The sequence below is a fragment of the Narcine bancroftii genome, chromosome 3 (assembly GCF_036971445.1).
Source record: "Narcine bancroftii isolate sNarBan1 chromosome 3, sNarBan1.hap1, whole genome shotgun sequence".
Lineage (NCBI taxonomy): Eukaryota > Metazoa > Chordata > Chondrichthyes > Torpediniformes > Narcinidae > Narcine > Narcine bancroftii.
Genome location: NC_091471.1, coordinates 332,160,318 through 332,183,578, shown reverse-complemented (window position 1 = coordinate 332,183,578; position 23,261 = coordinate 332,160,318). Strand labels below are relative to the sequence as shown.

At 42.3% G+C, this 23,261-nt stretch overlaps 1 protein-coding gene across 7 annotated transcripts in view; it reads right to left on the bottom strand.

Annotated features, from left to right (window-relative positions):
• Positions 1–23,261, bottom strand: part of myo15b (myosin XVB) — a 248,999-nt gene that overhangs the window by 42,609 nt on the left and 183,129 nt on the right. For all 7 annotated transcript variants that reach the window (XM_069929307.1, XM_069929308.1, XM_069929309.1 and 4 more), the window contains 6 exons: positions 12,342–12,435; positions 8,043–8,153; positions 7,144–7,360; positions 5,022–5,112; positions 3,741–3,948; positions 2,084–2,190 (listed from right to left, as the gene is read on the bottom strand). In XM_069929307.1, the coding sequence (XP_069785408.1) occupies positions 2,084–2,190; positions 3,741–3,948; positions 5,022–5,112; positions 7,144–7,360; positions 8,043–8,153; positions 12,342–12,435 (828 nt within the window). The remainder of the gene's footprint in view (positions 1–2,083; positions 2,191–3,740; positions 3,949–5,021; positions 5,113–7,143; positions 7,361–8,042; positions 8,154–12,341; positions 12,436–23,261) is intronic.

Sequence of the window (23,261 nt, the reverse complement as noted above, 5' to 3'; positions counted from 1 at the left end):
CTCCAGAGAATAAAGTCCTAACTTGGTTAACCTTTCCCTATAACTCAGTTCCTGAAGTCCAGTCAACATCCTAGAAAATCTTCTCCATACTCTTCCTATCTTATTGATATGTTTCCTGTAGTTTGGTGACCAAAACTGAACATAATACTCCAAATTTGGCCTCACCAATGTCTTATACAACTTTACCATAACATCCCAACTCCTGGATTCAATACTTTGACTTATGAAGCCCAAGATGCCAAAAGCTCTCTTTACAGTCCTGTCCACCTGTGAGGCCACTTTCAGAGAATTATCTATCTGCATTCCCAGATCCCTCTGTTCTACCGTACTCCTCAGTGCCCTATCAGTTACTGTACACGTCTTTTCTTGGTTTATCCTTCCAAAGTGCAACACCTCACACTTGTTTGCTTTAAATTCCATCTTCCAATTTTTCAGTCCATTTTTCCAGCTCGTCCAGATCCCTCTGGAAACTTTGAAAACCTTCACTATCCACAACGCCTCCAATCTTAGTGTCACCTGCAAACTTGCTGATCCAATTTGCCACAGTATCATCCAGATCATTGATACAGATGACAAACAGCAATGGTTCCAGCACCGATCGCTGCAAGTTTGATTCTGGCCTTTCCTGATTCGTAAGATTTCAGCCAGGGTCACATCTGAGTGGCTTGGTTGTGATCTCAGATGTGCTGAATGCAGCACTTTGCAGTGATGTCTGCTGGAGACTGCATAGTGGGGAAGACAGACTGCACCTTGAGGACCAGATGTTAAGAATGAGCCGTCCGACAAGTTGAGTTGGGAGATCGAACTCCACTTGGACCCACCTTCAATCAAGGCAGATGTTGGACCAGGCTCAGAAACGTAGAGAAATTCAAAATCAATATTCAATTGTATGAATTTATGTTGGAACAAGGCAGGTGTGCAGCTCATTTCAAGTGGCAACATTACCGAATCCTCACTATTCGGAGATGATCTTCTTACAGATTAAATTTCTGATGGTATTTTGTTTCAAGATTAAATTTCCCAGAAGCGTGTGTTTGGAAATGTTTAGAATTATTTGGGCCCAAATGGGCATATCCATGCTCTAAGTGATCTGATTTATGACATTTGATTTCACAAATTTACGTTATTCGAATTCAGATTCTTCATGGAGTCATTCCTGAACAGGCTGCTATCTCCAGGTCACTGAGAGATCAATAACGTGATGGTAGCTTCCGGTGTGCACTGTTAATTCTGCTTATTTTTAGCTTCAGCAATGAATGAAACATCGGGAAATCAAGTCTGGTCCCAGGATATTTCTCCCCTCCCTTCCCACTGCAGCTTTCAAAGCACTGACTACTTAGAAAGCTCACGCCCATGACTGCGAAATCAAGGGATGGCGCACATTTGTAAGCTGAGGGGAGAACTGATAAAACAAGGAGAGGCGTCGTTAGGATAGCCAGTCAGAATCTTATTTCCAGGCTATAAATGCTACATGTTAGATAATGTGCAATTAAGGTGAAGGGGTTGGAGTGGAGTGTGGGGGTGGGGGGAAGCTTGAAGAAGATATGCAAGGCAAGCTTTCTTTTTACACAGAGAGGGTAGGTGCCAGAGTAGTGTTGGAGGCAGATATGAGAATAGCATTTAAGAAGACTCGGGAGGGAATAGAGGGATATGTGTCATGTGCTCTAGTTTAAATTGTGTGTGCACCAAAGGGGCTGCTCCTGGGCCTGTCTGCAACATGTTCTATGAAGGGGAAATGATAACTCTCTGTAGAAATGCACATTGGTTCAATTTATAAACTGTATATTGATTTTGTTAATTGAACAATAGGTGATGCCTTGCATCTTGAATAGGGTTTCCCTTTTATAGTGGAAGCAGAGTAGAGTGTACAAGTGTACCTTAAACCACTGTCTGGAAGGTGTTTGCACATCCTCCCCATGTTGGCACTGGTTTCCTTCCTCCTTTGAAAAATGCACGGGGATTATAGATTAATCACTGCGTTTGGGAGGCAGGGGGCACTTGGGCTGGACGGGCCTGTTACCAGGCCATACACTTCAATTGGGCAATGTGCTTCATTGGAGATGTGTGAGAGTAGGTACCGTACCTCTTTGCGCAGATAGAGCTTCCAAGGGTTATTGATGTAGGAGAAAAAGACACTGGCTTTCCGCCTGTAGAACTGGGTTTTTATATACTCATCTTGTAACGACACGGCTAAAAAAAAAAGGAGAAAGTATTTTAATTTTAAGATGCCTTGCATGGTTCCCAAAGGATATAACCAGTGAAGTGTTGTTGAAATGTGGCTCTATTGCACAAAAATGTCACAGCCAAACTAAGCCCTTCAAGGTCCAATAATCAAGTCCAGCAAAATGATCTTTATCGATCCCTCTGTCTCTTTTTCTCCAGCCCCCCCCCAGCCCCTTCCTTCACCTTTCAGAGAGTTACCCTCAACCCTCTCCACATTTTACTCCTGCCCTCCCACCCATAACCACCTTGGACCTCTTTTAGTGCACTACTGGTAACCACTAAGATGAGGCAGAGGGAACGATAGGCTTTAATGTGCAGAAGAACCTCGCTGGCCTGGATCCAGGTATAGGAATGGCAGGAAGGGAGAGGTGGCTCGACCTTTATGGCCCAGGACCACGGGGGAGGAGTCATAGGGTATGAGTCATCAGTGGGCAGGACAGCTCCATATATACTGTAGTCAATCATAATTATATACAATGGAGGAGACATATCACCACACCCGTGCTCCTCCCCCTGCCCCTTCAGCTCTCCTCCCCCCCGCCCCCAACCTTTTTATCAGATGCCTGCCTGGTTTTGTTTATACCTGCCAAGGGGCTCAGACCTATGGATGTTGCACAACCTGCTGAATTTCTCCAGCACATTTATGTATTGCAAAATGGTCATTTAATCTGTTTCAGTGATGGTGAATTTAAAAAAATGGTGGTCAAGACAGCAAGTGAATTCTACCTCCCTTCATTCAGGGTGTACGATTCTTATATTCACCCAAGAGGGCTGCTGCCAGCTTGTGTCAGTCGGGACCACCCCTGAGACCTCAGTACTCCAGAAGTGTCAGCCTAATGTCAGTCCAAGTCTTACAATGGGTCTGGACATACAAATGTCTGACGGGGAAGTTGGGCTACTGGGATTCAAGCACAAACACCAACGTGATATAGCTGAGCCATTTGCCTGAGATGCAAACATTGAGGGAAGGATCCCCTGCTCTTCACAGCCCTTGGATTTCAAGAGGCAAGCGGCAGGGTCTCACTGATCAGACCAGCAGCTTTAGACCTCCTGGGTGCAGGGCTGTAATTATCTTGGAAATTTTGAGAATAGCCACTAGCCCACACAAGCTGGGACACCCCCTCTGCATATTGTGCAGCAGGCCTGGAATTTATTATGTCTGCAGTGGAATTTCACAAACAGGTCCATCCCTTCTGCCACATGTTAGGTGAAGGCAAGGCTGGGGGTGTAAATCCCTAATATATAACCCTGTACAGCGTGGGGGTTGCTTTTTGTGATCGTGATAGTAGATTCTATCACCAATGTGTATATGTACAAATTGTCGTGTAGGATGACTGTGATTGGCTGAGAATGTAGCCACACCTACTGGCAGGTCTTAAAGGGTTGCTCCTAGCCAGACCAGGTCATTCTGGACTGGTCGACCTACTTGTGATACGCTCCAGTCTTCTAGTTAATAAAAGCCTTGGTTTGGATCAACAAGTCTTTGGTTCTTTCGACGCACTCTACAGTGACCTTACCTGCCTCTCTCTTTTGTGATTCTGGGGGGTGAGTTGGAGTTGGCAAAAAGGTAGCATAAGGAAGGGGTGGGGGAGGAGGTGGGGGTGGGATCACTTTTGGGGCAAGTAATTTCTCCAGTTGCTCATGTATTGAGGACTGAGAACGATACAGAGGCTTTGGTAATGGTTTGGGTGGATCCTTTGCAGCAGATGCTTCCTTTTTGTCAACCTGCAATGGAAATGGAAAAGGTCATGCAAGGCATCTTAAAATTAAAATACTTTCTTTTTTTTTAGCCATGTCAGGTATCTGCACTCCATGTAATCTGTGGACAGATTGGCCACTCTTAGAACCATAGAACATTGCAGCACTGAACATAGATCCCTTCAGTTCCTCTAGTCTGTGCTGAACGATTTTTTATGCCTCGTCCCAGTGACCTGCACCCAGCCCATACCCCTCCATACCTCTCCCATCCAAATTCTTCTTCAATGTTAAAATTGAGCCTGTGTTCACCACTTCAGCTGGAAGCTCATTCCACACTCCATCCACTCTCTGTGTGAAGAGGTTCCCCCTTCACATTCCCCCTAAATGTTTCTCCTTTCACCCTTAACCCTTGTCCTCTGGTTTGTATCTCACCTACCCTTAATGGAAAAAGTCTACCTATATTTACTCTGCCTATCCCCTCATAATTTTAAAAACCTCAATCATATCCCCCCCTCATTCTTCTACGCTCCAGGGAATAAAGCCCTAACTTGTTTAACCTTTCCCTGTAATTCAGTTCCTGAAGTTTGGGCAACAACCTAGTAAATCTTCTCTGCCCTCTTTCTATCTTATTGACATGTTTCCTGTAGTTCGGTGACCAAAACCGCACACAATACTCCACATTTGGCCTCACCAATGTCTTTAACATAACATCCCAACTCCTATACTTAATAAATTTGATTTATGAAGGCCAATGTACCAAAAGCTCTCTTTACGACCCTGTCCAACTGTGACGGCACTTTCAGGGAATTATGCATCTGTACTTCCAGATCCCTCTATTCTTCCACATTCCTCAGTGCCCGACCATTCACTATGTATGTGGGAGTGTAAAGAAAAAGTTTGAGACTAAAGAAAAAGCTTGTTGAACTAAATCAACACCTGAATTGAAAAATAATCATGGCATCTTCAGGAGTACTCCCTTTTAAAATTTCCTGCAAAAGACTTTGGCTTGTTAGTGTTAAAATATAGGAACTAGGTTTTTACTGTAACGGCAGAGTACACACAATGAAATCTCCCAGTTTGGGCTGAGTTGACTTTCCTACCTCTGGACTATTTGCTGATCCTGTCATTCTTAAAAGAGATAATGCTTCATCCTTGGGGTCATTTTTCTTCAGGAATGGTTTTGCTGGAACCCTGGAGAAAAGATTAGAAATATTAGCTGTGGAAGAAGTTGATGGTGAATGAATTCACCTTGTCTGGCAGCAGAGTGGCAATGCCGGATTCACCAAGTATATCTGTTCAATTATGTGAGGGCTTCAGCCAAATAAAGTGAACCATTTCGGTCTGTTTCCTCCCACATTCCAAAGACGTACAGGCTTAGTAAGTTAGACACATGGGTGTATTTGGGGCACATAGGTACGTGGGTTGGAAGGGCCTGTGGCCATGCTATATCTCTAAATTAAAATATTCAAATGTAGAATAGGCATAAGGGGCAGAATGGCAACCTGCTCCTATTCTTTATGTTCTTGTGCTCATTGGTGGATCATCAATGGTGGGACAGGAGCAGCCCGACTATATAAACCTATTGGAAAAAACTAAACCAGTAGTTCTAAACCTTTTTCTTTCCACTCACATCCCACTTGAAGTAATGCCTAGGCCTTCAGTGCTCACGGATTATTTCAGGTGGTCTATGAGTGGGAAGGGAAGGTTGAGAATCACTGCTCTAGACCCGATTGTTACTGAAATATTTTGCTTGAGAAAAATTGTCATTGGGCCATTTTCTTTGGAGTTCTGAAACCGTGCAAATAATGAGTCAATTAGATATGATTAAAACAGTGGTTTTCAACCTTTTTCTTTCCACTCACACATCACCTTAAGCAATCCCTGACTAATCACAGAGCACCTATGGCACAGGGATTACTTAAAGTGGGATGTGAGTGGAAAGAAAAAGGTTAGAACCTCTGTTCCCTACCTCATCACCCTCTATTTTTTTTTTCATCCAGGTACCTGTCTAAGTGCTTTAAATGTCCCTATTTTTCCAACCTCTACCACCACCCCGACCAAATCCAGGCACTGACAATTCTCTGTGTAAAAAATGTACCCCTGACATCTTCCCACAATCTTCCTCCCCTCACTTTGTACAGATGTTTGTGAGAGGACATTGGAGCACATGGGAGGAAACCTACACAGTCACAGGATGGACATACAAACTCAACTTAGACAGCTGCCGAGATCAGGGTTAGATCTGGGTCAATAGATCTGTGGGGCAATTGCTCTAGAAAGTTTTCCTCCCATTGAACCAGGAGGCCAAATCACCAGGCTGAGTCACTAGAATGGCTGTTCTTTAATGAACATTAAAATAAACACCCAATGTTGAGAGTTAAACAGGAAAGTTTGCAAACTCTGGGATTTGCAATGCCATCTCCTCTTCCCTCTCTGTTTTCTGTGGGAACCACTCCCATTGGGACCCCTTCATCCACTCATCCTTTCTCACTGGTTTCCCCCCTCACCTTGGTACCTTCCCCTGTGACCGCATGAAATGATCCCCTTGCGCCTACATCTCCTCCCTCAGCACCATTCGGGGGTGGGGGGGGAGGTGGCCCAGCCCTTCCGTGAAGCAACACTTCACTCAGGGGTCATCTACTCCATCTGGAGCTCCCGTTGTGGTCTCCATGTTGGAGAGACTGGATGCAAACTGGGAGATGGTTCCATTGAGCTCCTTCAGCCTGTCCTCTGCAATAATGGGGACCTCCCAGGAGCCAACGATTTTAATTCCACCCAACATGTTACTTGTGGCCTCATGCATCACCAAAACAAATTACCTGCAGGTTGGAGAACAACATCTAATATTCCGTCTGGGCACTCTCCATCCACAAGGCATTAACATCAACTTCTCCTATTTCCATTAAACCCCTCCCCATGTCTCTCTTTCCCTATCCAGCAACTCACCTCCTTCCTTCCCTGTCTGTTCAAAGCTCTCTCATCACCTCAAGCTTTTTCTCTCTTCTACCTTCCCATCTATATCCTACCTATTAACCTGTGCTCCTCCCCTTCTCCTTCCTCCCTCCTCTTCCCCCGCCACCCCTCTCCCGACACAAAGGGCTCAGGCATGAAACATACACCACCCTTTATCAAAGCTGCCGAATTTCTCCAGCATGCTTGTGCATTGCCCCCCCACCCCAATACTGTGATGTGCTCGTTGCCCAGGGGAGTGGGCCTGCTCACCTATTGGGTTTGTAGACAGGAGGGACCACAGGGGGCCGGGACTGATACTTTTGAATGATTTGTCGAATTTTATGACTGGGTTCTGGTAGTTTTCTGCTCTGGTCAGTTGTATCGGGCATCTTGCTCTCAGTTATCTTGTTTTCCTCTTCCTCATCTTTGTGCTGTGAGTCTTTGGACAGGCTCTCTGGAGGAGAGGGGCCAGGAGGAGGAGGAGTCTCTATGAGAGAGGAAAAGAAGACAGCACTTGAGTTGAAGGCACGTTCATTTACATTACCTCAGTGTCTCCTGTTCTGAAGGGAGATGGACCAGAACTGAAAGTGGGCCAATGAATAAGCTCTTGGTCAGCTGGCTAAATAGATCAAAGGGTGATTGTGAGGTTGGGCCCATTGTGTTGATCACAGATTGGAAGATGGATGGTCAGAGCATAGGAAGCTGAGAGTGAGTGGCTGATTATAGTTTAGCAGTGGATGAGGGTTACTAGAACAGACACTTTGCACTTGACGTCAATGACTCGGCTCATCATTTAAACAAATTTTTTAAATTTCTTGCACTATATCAATAACTCATCTGATCCAATTCGATTGCAACTTGTTGACTGCACAGGAGACCATAGCAACAATGTTGAACGCAGGCAAATGGATTTCTTTGCGGGCATGGACATGTTGGGCCTGCTTCCATTGCAGTGGAACTCAATGGCTCGAACTCATGGAAGCTTGACATGGTATTATCCTAGGAGGGAGGGCTTTGGCTGGGGGCCTTCCCCCATCCCTGCCGGAGTGGACTCTGTATTCTGAATGAGAGACTGTAGACTGAAGTCTGATTAACACCATTTTGCCTTGAGTGGTGGGGGGGGGGCGGGTAGTGGGGGGGGGGGGGGGCGGTTCTCCACACTCACACACCTGGCTGTTCCTTCACATTGGAACTGCTGGATTTCTCCTCTTCCTGCTTCTTCTCTGATTTGGGAAGCACAATTTTATGCGTTGGCTTTAACTTTGGACTTTTCTTTTCCCCTGAGTAGTTAGCAGAATGGAGAAGATCAAGAAACAAAATGTTCACACATACACAAAACACCTTGTTTGAAAGCAGCACACCGATCTCCCACATTCAACGTTTTGGAACAGATTAGACAAGCCACATGACATCTGAGGTTTGGAAAGCTTGGGAGAGATAGCAGAAATGTGATTAGGACTGCTGGCGATTTCCTGTGTGTGGGCCTGTTCCACTTTTGTTCAACATTAATGTTGTATCAGTGGCTTCCAGGATTGAAGAAAGTGAGCAAATAGCCCTGGTTTCTTCCTCTGTTTCTCAAGGTTCAAGTCTGACCCTTCCCTCCTGCCGTTACAAGGAAAAGGATCAGGGGTTATGGCGAGGTGGGTGTGGAGGGATTTATTGTCAGAGTACATACATGACATCATTTACAACCCTGAGACTCTTCTTTTCCTGCAGGATGAAGGAACGTTCTGTCCCTCCAAACAGAATAGGGTTAGGGTTCCTCTTGTCCTCACATTTCATCCCCATAGCCTCTGCATTCAGCACAACCGCCAGCTGCAACTAGACCCCACCACCAGTCCATCCACTCCTCCCCAATCCCTTTCCGCCTTCCACAGGATCTCTTTGTTCCCTCATCCTGCAGGAAAAGAAGAGTCTCAGGGTTGTAAGTGATGTCATGTATGCACTCTGACAATAAATCCCTCCACACCCGCCTTTCCCCTGTAACGGCAGGAGGCGTAACACTTGCTCTTACACCTCCTCCCTCACCACTATCCAGGGTCCCAAACAGCCCTTCCACATGAGGCAAAGATTTACCTCCTCCAACTTCATTTTCTGCATTCGGTGCTACTGTTGTGGCCTCTAATTCGGTGAGGCCAAATCCAGATTTGGGGACCATTTCACAGAGTCTTACCAGAGTGGCCACCCTGAGTTCCCGGATACTGCCATTTCAACTCTTCCTCCCATTCACACCCCGACAAGAATGTTCTGGGCCTTCTCCACTGCCAGAGTGAAGGCCAGCACAAACTAGAGGAACAGCAAACACCTCACGGCACTGGATGGCATTAATATCAACTTACCCAGCTTTCGTTAAAACCCTCCCCCAACCAACTCACTTCTTCCCCCATCACCTTCCCCCAGCTCTGTCTCTCTCCCTTTCCTGTCTCCTTTCACATAAACATAATAAATTCTCATCTCTCCCTTTATCAGATCCAATTAACACCCTTTGCTGTTCCGGATTCCTCCCCCAGCTGGTACTGTCTGAATTCTGAGAATTCCCGCTTCTAGCCCATTCCTTGAAGAAGGGCTCAGACTCAAAAATGTCGACAATGTCTGGCATTTCAGTGTTTCTACTATGATCACAGTGTCTGCAGACCTTCATGTTTCGCACACCTCACGTTCCACTCTGCAGCCCAATGGTGTGAACACTGAATTTTCCAATTTCAGGTAATGAGTCCCCTCCCTCTTCTGAACCACCTCTCTTCTTCCCCACCCCCACCCCAATGTTGTCCCTATTCCACACACCTCCACCCAGTTCCCCCACCCATTCTCATCATGCTCCCTTCGATTTCAGTTCAAGGCCCTGTATCAGGACTGCAAAAGTTAAATAGTTAATATACAAAAGTAAGAGACAGAGAGGCATCCAGGTGACAGGTGAAACTACAGTGGAATGGGGATGATGGGCAGATGGAGTCAGGTGGGAAGGAGAGGTTTAGAGACAGAGATGGAGGATATATTGAAAACAAACAAGGGAAAATGATGTTGCCAGGTCATGAAGAACTGAGTTTCAGGGAAAGGTTAAACACATTTCAACTTTATTCCCTGGAGTACAGAAGATTGAGGGGGGATTTGCTCAAGGTATTTAAAATTATGATGGGTATAGATAGAATAAAGGCACTGAGGTTAGGTGAGAGAAAAAAACTAGAGGACATGGTTCAGGATGAAAGGGGAAAAGTTTACAAGGGACATTAGGGGGAACTTCTTCAAGCAGAGAGTGGTGGGAGTGTGGAGTGCGCTGGCAGTTGAATTGGTGAATGTGAGCTTGATTGAAGTACAATTTGGACAGGTACATGGATGGGAGGGGTATAGAGGGTTATGACATATGTCAGCGGGACTAAGTAAAATAATAGTCCAGCACAGACTAGAAAAGGCCAAAGGGCCTGTTTCTGTGCCGTAGTGTTTTATAGTTCTAAGAAGATTAGACAGTGGACCCAGATGGGGAAAGGGGAGGGAGAAGGTAGAGATAGAGCCTGGAAGGTGATGTGGTGCCAGATAAGGGAGGGATGATGGGCAGGTGGAATCGTGAGGGAGGGTTATGGATCTAGATAATGAGAAAGGTGGGGGTGGGGTGGGGGGGAGAAGCAGAAATGGTGAACAAAAGGATAGAGAACCTGAGTGACCTGGTAGGAGTAAGGAAGGAGGGGGGAGAAGATTACCCCAAAATCTGTGTTCATACCATTGGGCTATAGACTGCCCAAGCAAAATATGAGGTGTTGATCTTTTAATTTGTGTTTGGCCTCACCTTCACAGTGGAGAAGGTCAAGGACAGACAAATTGGTGTGGGAATGGAAATGATATGTAGCCAGGATGACCATTGTGGACCTAACGCAGGTGCTCTGCAAAACAATGACTGTTCTTGCCAACGTGAGACCACATGCAAGTCCTAAATGCAGTGGACAAGGTTGGAGGAGGTGCCCATGAATCTCTGCCTCACCTGCAAGAGTTGTCTCGGTGGAGAGGAAAATGTTACCCTTCTGATGGCTGCAGGAGAACGTGCCAGGGAACAGGAAGGGTTGGTGGGGAGGGATGAGCAGCCCAGGGAGTTAAGGAGAGAGTGGTCCTTGTGAAAAGCAGAAATGTGGGGAGGGGTAGTGGTGATTTAGGGGTAGATGTGACTGGTGGTGCCATCCCATTACAGCTGGTGGAAATCTTGGATGGAGGCTGATTGGGTGAAGATGAGGACCAAAGGAACTCTAACTGTTCTGTCCAGAGGGTGAGGGAGGAGGGGGTGGTGGGGGGGGGGGGTGTTGGGGGACAGTGGATATCCTGGAAATGTGAGTGAGAGTTCAATCAACTATGGCAGAGGGAAAGGCCTTGGCCCTGAGAAAGATATTTAGAACCTGACCCACCAAGAACTTGGCCCACCTGGAACCTGACCCATTAAGAACCTGATGCACCTGGAACCTGGCACTTGGCACACCTAGCACTTGGTGCACCTAGCACTTGGTGCACTGGGAACCTGGCACACTGGGAACCTGGTGCACCTGGAACCTGGCGTACCTGGAACCTAGTGCACCTGAAACTTGGTGCACCTGGAACTTGGCGCACCTGGAACTTGGCACACTTGGAACCTGGCGTACCTGGAACCTTGTGCACCTGGATCCCGGTGCCCCTGGAACCTGAGTCCCCTGAAAGCTGGCACACCTCGAACATGACACAGGAACTTGGTCAACCTAGAACCTGACCCAAGACTTGCTGAATTTGAATGACCAAAAGTGAGTGGGAAGACACAAAAATAAGTTAAAAAAAAGATTCATCAATTTTCGGCCTTTGTCTCAAAAGGCAAGAGTACAAAGTGACAGAAGTTAAGTCCCCTTCACACAATGTTCTGCTCAGATCATACCTGGGGAACGCCCATTTGGTTTCTGGCACCACACCTAAAGAAGGAGATTGATCAAAGGGGAAGTACTCTGGAAAAGGAGGGATAAATTTTGAGTTGGGTAAAGAGGATTTAATTTTTATCTAACAAAGGATTGAAATACGGAAATAATTTGATTCGATCAAATTTGATTTAATGTAATGTGAGAATAGGGAAGATTAGATTTCTGCCATATTTGCAAAGGCACTTCACATAAAAGTAAATCTTCAACTCCCTTCACCGAAAAAATGTTTAGATCAGTTGAAAGTTTCAAAACGTTGGTAATCTTTTATTGGGTGAAAGTAAATGGGCTGTATGATTGGTGTAGTGGTTAACACAATGCTGTTATGCTACCACTGTTCAAAAAATACTGGGGGATAATTGGGTGTAAATGGGAGGGGACGGGGCTTGTGGGCCGAAAGGTCCTGTTACAAATTTACAAAACATTTAAAATTTAAAAATTTAAATTTTATTTAATCATGGCAAATAAATAGACTTGAGATGTGGACCAGGCATGAGTTATTTATATATCAGGACAGGGTAGGCCTATTTCTGGTATTCTGATACTCACCTATTCTCTGGAAGAAAGCTCGCTTCTGATGAAAAGATTCAAATTGTTCTATGTTTACCTCCTCAAAGGGATCCATGTTAGGCGTCTGAACATCCTACGGAGAGAGAGAGAGAAAACATGATACACCAGAACAGCTTTCCGACGGGAAATCAGTGGCCAGAGAGATGAACGGAACATGGTTCTTGGGGGAAAAGGATTTCATTCTACCATCTGAGCTCTTTTAAGAGGGAGTGTATGTGTGGCTCCTTCACACACTTGCCCCATTTCAATGTGCCATAGAGATAATGAGATGCTCTTGAAATGCAATTGTTGAAATAATTTGGGAAAAGCAACAAATACTTTGCACACAGCAAGGCGTCACAAACGATTACCTTTTGACTGCATTCGTGGGGGCATGCCTGCACACACATGATGTCACAATGGTGGGAGAGGTGTATGTGCGTGTATGACCATGCATAATTAGCGCAACGCTGTTACAGCGCCAGCGGTCAGGACAGGGGTTCGAATCCCGTGCTGTCTGTGAGGAGTTTGTATGTTCTTCCTGTATCTACGTGGGTTTCCTCTTGGGGCTCCAGTTTCCTCCCACTGTTTGAAACGTACAGGGTGGGGGGAGGGGGGTTGTAGGTTAATTGGGCGGCACAGGCTCGTGGGCCTAAATGACCTGTTACGGTGCTGCATGTCTAAATTAAAAATAATGGGAAGATAAATAAATAATTATTGGGTGGGGAAGAGGTGGGTGCTGTGAACCTGTTGGCTCTCCTTTCATTATGCATGGCTTTGATGTCTAGAAATGGGATCTCGATGCCTTGTAATTGAAACAGAACAAGCGGTCGTGCCGATACGAGAGTAAACGGTCTTTATTGCAGGCTCCTTTTGTTCCTTTTCTACAGGGCATTGCTGCCTCCTCATTTGAGGGGCTGGAGGCAGTTCAGAGAAAGACGACAACATGGATTCCTGGGGTGAAGAGGTTGCCACGTGAGGGAAGATTGAGCAAGAGAGGTATTCTCATATTGTGCAGGACACAAAAGCACTGGTGAGACTCAGCAGGCCTCACAGTATCCGTGGAGAGTAAAAGCCAGTCGACATTCCGGCCCTGAGCCCTTCGACAGGAGTGTCAAAAATCAGGGCAACACCTGAATAACAAAGGTGAGGGGAATCGGGGAAGGTTAAGGGGAGGGAAGAGCCTCTCGTGACCTGCTGAGTTTCTCGAGCGCTGTGGCGTATTACACTAGCTCGAGAGATTTTCTTCTTTCCTACCACAAGCATATTGTTAATTTGAAGACTGAGAAGTGGCCAATGTTCTGAGAGAGCTTGACCAGCAGGGTGCCGAGAGGATTTCGCTTCTGGGAGGTTCTCAAAACATGGACCTCGAGTTGGGATGACATAGCTATCTTGAAATGTATGAGCTTAAATGGCTACAGGGGTGTACTTGGGTGGCACAGGCTCATGCCGACAGGGCCCTGTGCTGTACCTCTAAGCTAAAGTAAATGTTAATAAACTAAAATAAGGGGAATGCCCACTTACATGGGCATAAGGAGGACCATCCCCTCAGTGTGATGTGAAAGCAGAAAGCCATAGACACTGTCCATTTAGACTTAGTTGCTGGATTTCTACAGGCCAATCGAGAGTTATGTGGAGGAACATGGAGTGGAAACCCATGACCTTACTGATTCTCATGAGACCATATTCTATTCCACACCAATATCCAAATATGTCCTACACCCATTATCAATAGGCGCTTACATCAGACCACTAGCCATTGACTATAGTTCAACACAATCATGCCCGACTAAACGCATCACCAACCTTTAAGATTTAAGATTCAATTTATTGTCATGTAGTTAAAAACTGTCATATTACATGAAATTGCTTTTGTCTGCTGTCAGGGAGACAGGTTCACCATCGGCAGAAATTGCCAGAAGCGCCTCTTACAATCAGAGAAAGGGAAGCAAGAGAGAGTCCACCCCCCCACCCCCCAGAGTCACCGAGTGTCCGTGGATTTTCTCCAGCGCTCCCGTAACCTCCTCAGGTACACAGAATCCAGTCCAAATCATCGGCAACCTGAACTTTGATACCTTGGCTCCAGCAACCCCCCTCTACAACTAGATCCTGCAGGCCACAATCAGTGAATCAGTGAGGGCTGGAGACAGCATCTCCTCCGTGATTGCCCTCTACAAGGCTGGGTACTCAGTGCCTCACAAGGCTGTGTACTCAGCCCCCAACTCCAGGTATACCCAGCTTTACGAACACTTGCTTTACGCAAATCCACTTTTATGAAGAAACCTGTGTTTGCTATCTGAAAGAAATTTGAATGGGTTTTCGCTTTTACAAAATTAGCCTTCGATAATAGTAAATGGGCTTTCACTTTACACCATTTCGGCTTATGAAAGGTTTAGTAAAGCAGGGTGTACCTGCATACCCACCCACCCCACCCCGTACACCCACAACTGCATGGGCAAACACCATTCCAAATTCATGGATGAACCTCTGTCATAGGCCGGATCTTCAACAGCCACGAGTTGGAATATCAAAAGGAGAAAAGGGGCCCAGTGTCAGGACCTCTCCTTCAGCAAGATTAAGGAATTCTGCAAATTTTCGTGCTTCCTCCGGATCCGAGAATAGTCTGTTTTGCTGCTCTGGAATAACTATTTTAAGTACCGCTGGGTACTTTAGCATAAATTTATATCCTTTTTTCCATAGGATCGCTTTTGCTGTATTAAACTCCTTTCTCTTCTTCAGGAGTTCAAGACTTATGTCTGGATAGAAAAAAAATTTTTGACCTTTGTATTCCAGTGGCTTTTTGTCTTCTCTTATTTTCTTCATTGCTTTCTCCAATATATTTTCTCTCGTTGTATATCTTAGGAATTTTACTAAAATGGATCTTAGTTTTTGTTGTGGCTGTGGTTTAGGGGCTAATGTTTTATGTGCCCTTTCTATTTCCATTTCTTCCTGTAATTCTGGTCTTCCTAGGACCCTGAGGATCCAATCTTTTCTAAATTCTCTCATATTCTTGCCTTCTTCATCTTCCTTAAGGCCCACTATCTTTATATTATTTCTTCTATTATAATTTTCCATTATATCTATCTTCTGAGCTAACAGCTCTTGTCTCTTTAACTTTTTTATTAGTTTCTTCTAATTTCTCTTTTAAGTCCTCTACTTCCATTTCTACGCGTGTTTATCGTTCTTCCACCTTGTCCACTCTTTTTCCTATATCTGACATGACCATCTCTAATCTATTCATTTTTTCTTCTGTACTTTTAATTCTTCTTTTTATTTCACTAAATTCTTGTGATTGCCATTCTTTTACTGATTCCATATATTCTTTTTTTTAAACAGGTGGGATTAGTTTAATTTGGCAATCATGATACAAACATTGTGGGACATATAGCCCTCATTGTTGTGCTGTGTATTGTTCTACATTCCATGAAATATTGGATACATTTTATGTTTCTGACATTTTTTTTCTATAAGTTGGTTCTTTTTTTTAAAATTTTTTTATTTTTCACACCATAAATCACATTAACCATGGTACACACTTTTTCCTTTTCACACATAAACAGTGCCATTTTCTCCCCCCCCTTCCCTCCTCCCTCCTCCCAACCCACCCTCCCTACCTCCCCCCTCTCATCCATTTAAGGTATACAATCTAGGATACATTAAACCAGTCAGACAACGTTGTCATTCAATAAAAATACACCAGAAATTCCACTGAGTCCATTCTTTTCATTTCCTTTTAACTTTTAACTTTTAACTTAGGTAATGATTGTCCCCGGTAGGTTTTCGCTATTGTATTTAATGTAAGGCTCCCATATTTGTTCGAATATTTCAATATTATTTCTTAAACTATATGTTATTTTTTCTAATGGAATACATTTATTCATTTCTATATACCATTGTTGTATTTTCAAATTATCTTCCAATTTCCAGGTTGACATAATACATTTTTTTGCTACGGCTAGAGCTATCTTAACAAATCTTTTTTGTGCATCCTCCAAATCAATTCCAAATTCTTTGTTTTTTATGTTACTTAGGAGGAAGATCTCTGGATTCTTTGGTATATTGTTTTCTGTTATTTTATTTAATATCTGATTTAGATCTTCCCAAAATTTTTCTACTTTCTCACATGTCCAGATTGCATAAATTGTTGTTCCCATTTCTTTTTTACATCGAAAACATCTATCAGATACTGTTGGGTCCCATTTATTTAACTTTTGAGGTGTAATGTATAGCCTGTGTATCCAGTTATATTGTATCATACGTAACCTCGTATTTATTGTATTTCTCATCGTTCCGGAGCCTAACTTCTCCCATGTTTCCTTTTTTATCTTTATATTTAAATCTTGTCCCCATTTTTGTTTAGTTTTACCATTTGTTTCCTCATTCTCCTTTTCTTGCAGTTTAATATACATATTTGTTATAAATCTTTTGATTATCATTGTATCTGTAATCACATATTCAAGGTTACTTCCCTCTGGCAAACTCAAACTGCTTCCTAATTTATCCTTCAAGTAGGATCTCAATTGGTAATATGCCAGCACTGTATCTTGAGTTATATTGTACTTATCTTTCATTTGTTCAAAGGATAAGAATCTATTTCCTAAAAAACAATTTTCTATTCTTTTAATCCCTTTTTTTTCCCATTCTCTAAAGGAAAGGTTATCTATTGTAAAAGGGAGTAACTTGTTTTGCGTCAATATTAGTTTTGGTAATTGATAATTTGTTTTATTTCTTTCTACATGAATCTTCTTCCAAATATTGAGCAGATGATGTAATACTGGAGAACTTCTATGTTGTACCAATTTTTCATCCCATTTATATAATATGTGTTCAGGTATCTTTTCCCCTATTTTATCTAATTCTAATCTCATCCAATCTGGCTTTTCCCTTGTTTGATAAAAATCTGATAGGTATCTTAATTGTGTGGCTCTATAATAATTTTTAAAGTTTGGCAGTTGTAAGCCTCCTTGTTTATACCATTCTGTTAATTTATCTAGTGCTATCCTCGGTTTCCCCCCTCTCCATAAAAATTTCCTTATTATTTTCTTTAACTCCTTGAAGAATTTCTCTGTCAGTTGTATTGGCAATGCCTGAAATAAGTATAATATCCTTGGAAAAATGTTCATTTTAATACAGTTTATCCTTCCCATTAGTGTCAGTGGCAAATCCCTCCAACGCTCCAAATCGTTCCGTAATTTTTTCATTAGTGGACAATAATTGAGTTTAAATAGTTGGCTGAGATTTTTGTTTATTTGTACACCTAGGTATCTTATTGCTTGCATTTGCCATCTAAATGGTGACCCCCTCTCAAATTTTGAGAAATCCGCATTATTCATAGGCATTGCTTCACTTTTATTTACGTTTATCTTGTAACCCGACACTTCTCCATATTCCTTCAATTTCTTATATAATTCTTTTATTGATAGTTCTGGTTCTGTTAAGTACACTATAACATCATCTGCAAATAAACTGATTTTATATTCCTTGTCTTTTATTTTTATTCCTTTTATATTATTATCTATTCTTATCAATTCTGCTAGTGGTGATAGTGGGCATCCCTGCCGTGTTGACCTGCTTAAGTTAAATTGCTTTGAGACATGTCCAATTACTGTCACTTTCGCTAATGGTCCCTTATATAATGCTTTAATCCAATTAATATACTTCTCCGGTAAACTGAATTTTTGCAATACTTTGAACAAATAATTCCATTCTACTCTGTCAAAGGCCTTCTCTGCGTCTAAAGCAACTGCTACTGTAGGTGCTTTATTCCCTTCTACTGCATGAATTAAGTTAATAAATTTACAAATATTGTCTATTGTGCATCTTTTTTTGATAAATCCAGTTTGGTCTAAATTTACCATTTTCGGTACATACTCTGCTAATCTGTTTGCTAATAGTTTAGCTATTATCTTATAATCTGTGTTAAGTAAAGATACTGGTCTATATGACGCTGGTGAGAGTGGATCTTTCCCTTGCTTTAGTATTACTGTAATTATTGCTGTTTTACATGAATCTGGTAAGCTTTGTGTTTTATCAATCTGGTTGATTACTTCCAGGAGGGGCGGAATTAATAAGTCTTTAAATGTTTTGTAGAATTCTATTGGGAATCCATCCTCTCCTGGTGTCTTATTATTTGGTAATTTTTTTATTATCTCTTGTATTTCTACTATTCCAAATGGTTCTGTTAATTTATTTTGTTCCTCTATTTGTAGTTTTGGTAGTTCAATTTTAGTCAGAAATTCATCTATTTTCCCTTCTTTCCCTTCGTTTTCAGTTCGGTATAATTGTTCATAGAATTCTCTAAAGTTTTCCTTAATTTCTTTTGGATTATATGTAATTTGTTTGTCTTTTTTCCTTGATGCCAATACCATTTTCTTAGCTTGTTCTGTCTTAAGCTGCCATGCTAGGATTTTGTGCGTTTTTTCGCCTAGTTCATAATATTTCTGTTTTGTCTTCATTATATTCTTCTCCACCTTATATGTTTGTAGTGTTTCATATTTTATTTTTTTATCCGCCAATTCTCTTCTTTTAGTTGTATCTTCCTTCATTGCTAATTCTTTTTCTATATTTACTATTTCCCTTTCCAACTGCTCTGTTTCCTGATTATAGTCCTTCTTCATCTTGGTTACATAACTTATTATTTGCCCTCTAATGACTGCTTTCATTGCATCCCATAGTATAAACTTATCTTCCACTGATTCCGTATTTATTTCAAAATACATTTTTATTTGTTTTTCAATAAATTCTCTAAAATCCTGCCTTTTAAGTAACATGGGGTTTAATCTCCATCTATACATTCTTGGAGGGATGTCCTCTAGCTTTACTGTCAATATCAAGGGTGAATGGTCCGATAATATTCTAGCTTTATATTCTGTTTTTCTTACTCTATCTTGCATACTAGCTGATAACAAAAATAGGTCTATTCTTGAGTATGTTTTATGTCTAGCCGAGTAATATGAATTTTCCTTTTCTTTTGGGTGTTGTTTCCTCCATATATCCAAAAGTTGCATTTCTTCCATTGATTTAATTATAAATTAGGTTACTTTGTTCTTTCTGTTAATTTTTTTCCCAGTTTTGTCCATATTTGAATCCAAATTCAGGTTGAAATCCCCTCCTATTAATATGTTCCCTTGCGTATCTGCTACCTTCAAAAATATATCTTGCATAAACTTTTGATCTTCTTCGTTAGGTGAATATACATTGAGTAGATTCCAAAACTCCGAATATATCTGACATTTTATCATTACATATCTCCCTGCTGGATCTATTATTTCCTCTTCTATTTTAAATGGCACATTTTTACTAATTAATATAGCTACTCCTCTTGCTTTTGAATTATACGATGCTGCTGTTACGTGTCCTAGCCAATCTCTCTTTAATTTCTTGTGTTCCAATTCAGTTAAGTGTGTTTCTTGCACAAATGCTATATCAATTTTTTCTTTTTTCAGTAAATTTAGCAGTTTCTTCCTTTTAATTTGGTTATGTATTCCATTAATATTTAAAGTCATATAGTTCAACGTAGCCATTTTATACTTTGTTTATCTTCCCTTTCCGTTTCTCCATCATTACCTTTCCTCCTTATCCATTTCTGTTTTCTTGTTTTAAACCCTTTATAAGACAACATTCCTAAAACATCAAACATTTTCCTTATTCTCCTATTTAAAACTTCTTTAGCCCCAATCTCCCCTTCCCCTCCTGAGTTGTCCTTTATCCCTTGTCGGACAACCACATCTCCCCTCTCCATTTGGATTTGCGAATTCACTCGCAAGCGTCAGCTGATTTTGCAGTGACCGCAACTCCTCCCCACCCAGCCCCCCCAGAAAAGATTTCACTTTTCATATGTAACAAAGGTCACTCTTTTAGTTCCCTCCTTATTCCCTCTATTCCATTTCCTTCCCTTATTAATTCTTGTCTATACTATCTATATTTTCCTCTAAATACGGATACCTTCATGTATGCACATTATACATATACACACATATACCTCTTTACCCACATACATATAAATCGTGGTCATTTTTACTCTTATTATATATCTTCATCTCTCTGGTTGTTTTGTAGGTGTTCTGCAAATTTCCTTACTTCCTCTGGATCCGAGAATAGTTTTTTTTTCCATAAGATCGTTTACGATGTATTGAACTCCTTTCTCTTCTTCAGGAGTTCAAAACTTATGTGTCTTTTTAGTTCTCAGTCTTTTGTACTCTCGTTACACGTCTTCATCCCTCAGTCTATTTTGTAATTGTTCTGCAAATTTTCGTGCTTCCTCTGGATCCGAGAATAGTCTGTTTTGTTGTCCTGGAATAAATATTTTCAATACCGCTGGATGCTTTAGTATAAATTTATACCCTTTCTTCCATAAAATCGCCTTTGCTGTATTGAACTCCTTTCTCTTCTTCAGGAGTTCAAAACTTATATCTGGATAAATGAAGATTTTTTGCCCTTTGTACTCCAGTGGCTTGTTGCCCTCTCTTACTTTTTCCATTGTTTTCTCCAGTACCTTTTCTCTTGTAGTATATCTTAGGAATTTTACTAAAATAGATCTTGGCTTTTGTTGTGGTTGTGGTTTAGGGGCCAATGCTCTATGTGCCCTTTCTATTTCCATTTCTTGCTGTAGTTCTGGACATCCTAGGATCCTGGGGATCCAATCTTTTATAAACTCTCTCATATTCTTGCCTTCTTCATCTTCTTTAAGGCCCACTATCTTTATGTTATTTCTTCTGTTATAATTTTCCATTATATCTATTTTCTGAGCTAACAGTTCTTGTGTCTCTATAACTTTTTTATTAGATTCCTCTAATTTCTTTTTTAAGTCCTCTACCTCCATTTCTGCTGCCGCTTCCTGCTCTTCCATCTTGTCCATTCTCTTTCCCATTTCTGTTAAGGTCATATCTATTTTATTCATTTTCTCTTCTGTATTGTTTATTCTTCTTCTTAAATCATTAAATTCTTGCGCTTGCCATTCTTTAAATGACTCCATGTATTCTTTAATAAGAGAAAGTATATCCTTTATCTTGCCTTTCCCTTCTTCTTCTATTTCACTGTACTCTTCCTCTTCTTCTTCCTCTGGGTTGGCCATCTGTTGTTTCTTTGTTGCCCTTTTCTTCTCTTCTTTCTTGTTTTCGTTGTCTTCTATGTTCTCCTCTTGCTGCAGGTGTTCTGCAGCTGTCATTGCCGGTTGTAGAGATCGACTCCCCAGCTGGTCACCCCTCCCGTCGGTGTGTTTTTTTGCATGCGCGGTTGCGCACTTTTACTCGGCTCAGCGAGCCATTTTTGTAGTCCACTTTCTACCGACCTGAGGGAGCGGGTTTCTCTCTCCACCGCGGGCCTCTTTAAACAGGTAAGGCCTTCTCCTTCTTCTTCCGTTGTCTTCTCTTCCTCTCTTCTTACCGTTGGTTTCGATTTTTCTTTTTTCGTCGCCATCTTCTTTCCACCTTTATACTCACTTTTCTTTAATTTTTATTTTTGTGCCTTTTTGTTTTCCTTTGTTTTTTCCGACTTTTCTGGAGAGGGCTGGAGTTCACCGTCCGGCCACTACTCCATCACGTGACTCCTCCCATTCCATATATTCTTTAAAAAAAAAAAAATCCATTGTCTTGCCTTTCCCTTCTTCTTCCATTTCTCTGTGTTCTTCTTCTTCTTCCTCTGGGTTGGTCATCTGTTGTTTCCTTGATTTCTTTTTACTCTCTTCTTTCTTGTTCTCGTTGTTTTCTATGTTCTCTTCTTGCTGCTGTGCTGTGGCTGTCATTCTCAGCTGTGGAGATTGACTCCTCAGCTGGTCCCCCCCTCCCGTCAGTGTTTTTTTTGTCTTGTGCATCGCGCATGCGCGAGGAGTCACGCATGCACGGTTGCGCACTTTTGCTTGGCTCCGCAAGCCAGTTTTGTAGTCCCGAGCTCGGGACTTCGACTGACCTGAGGGAGCGGGCTTCTCTCTCCACAGCGGGCCTCCTCGGACAGGTAAGGCCTTCACCTTCTTCTTCCGATGTCTTTTCTTCTTCTCTTTTTCCCGTTACTTTCGACTTTTCTTTCTTCGCTGCCATTTTCTTCCCACCTTTACTTTCACTTTATTTTAATTTTTGTGTTTGTGCCTTTGTGTTTTCTGTGTTTTTTAAAAACTTTTCTGGAGAGGGCTGGAGTTCCCCGACCGGCCACTACTCCATCACGTGACTCCTCATGGATGTAGAATTCTGGAAGAGTCGGTGGAGCTCACTTCCCTGGCTGCATCAATGGTGTTGAGGTTGAGATAGTAGACAGCTTCAATTTCCAAGGGTAAACTTCTCCATGACTTGTTCTGGTCAATCCTCATGGATGCAATGGCCAGGAAAGTGCACGTGCATCTCAACTTCCTCACTTGGCTGAGGAAATTCAGCACATCCCTTGCATCCTTGAAGGGCGTCCACAGATGCACCATGGAAACTTTCTCACTGTACCTCAGCCTGGGTGACAATAAACTTGATCTTGAACATTGCAATGTTTTTCAAAAATAGCCTCATGTGGCTTGCCTGTGCCCATTTGAATTGTAACACACTCCGATGATCCCAAATTACGATGTTCTTCCAAGGGATAGTCAAACAGATTCCAGATTTATTGCCAGAGTACATCACATACAACCCTGAGATTCTTTTCCCTGCAGGTGAGGCAGGATTACCACTTATTGGTTGTGCAAAAAAATCTATACACAACGTACACTTGTAAACAGATATTGAATGTAAACAAACTGTGCAATGCAATACAGAAAGAACAAAAAGAAACTCACTAAAGTGCATAAGTAAGAGACCTTAATTGAGTCCCTGACTGAGTTTGTCATCGAGGAGTCTGATGTTGGAGATGGAACAGCTGTTCCTGAACCTGGTGGTGCGAGTCTTGTGGCACCGAAACCTCTTTCCTGATGGCAGCAGCGAGAACAGAGCGTGCGCTGGGTGGTGT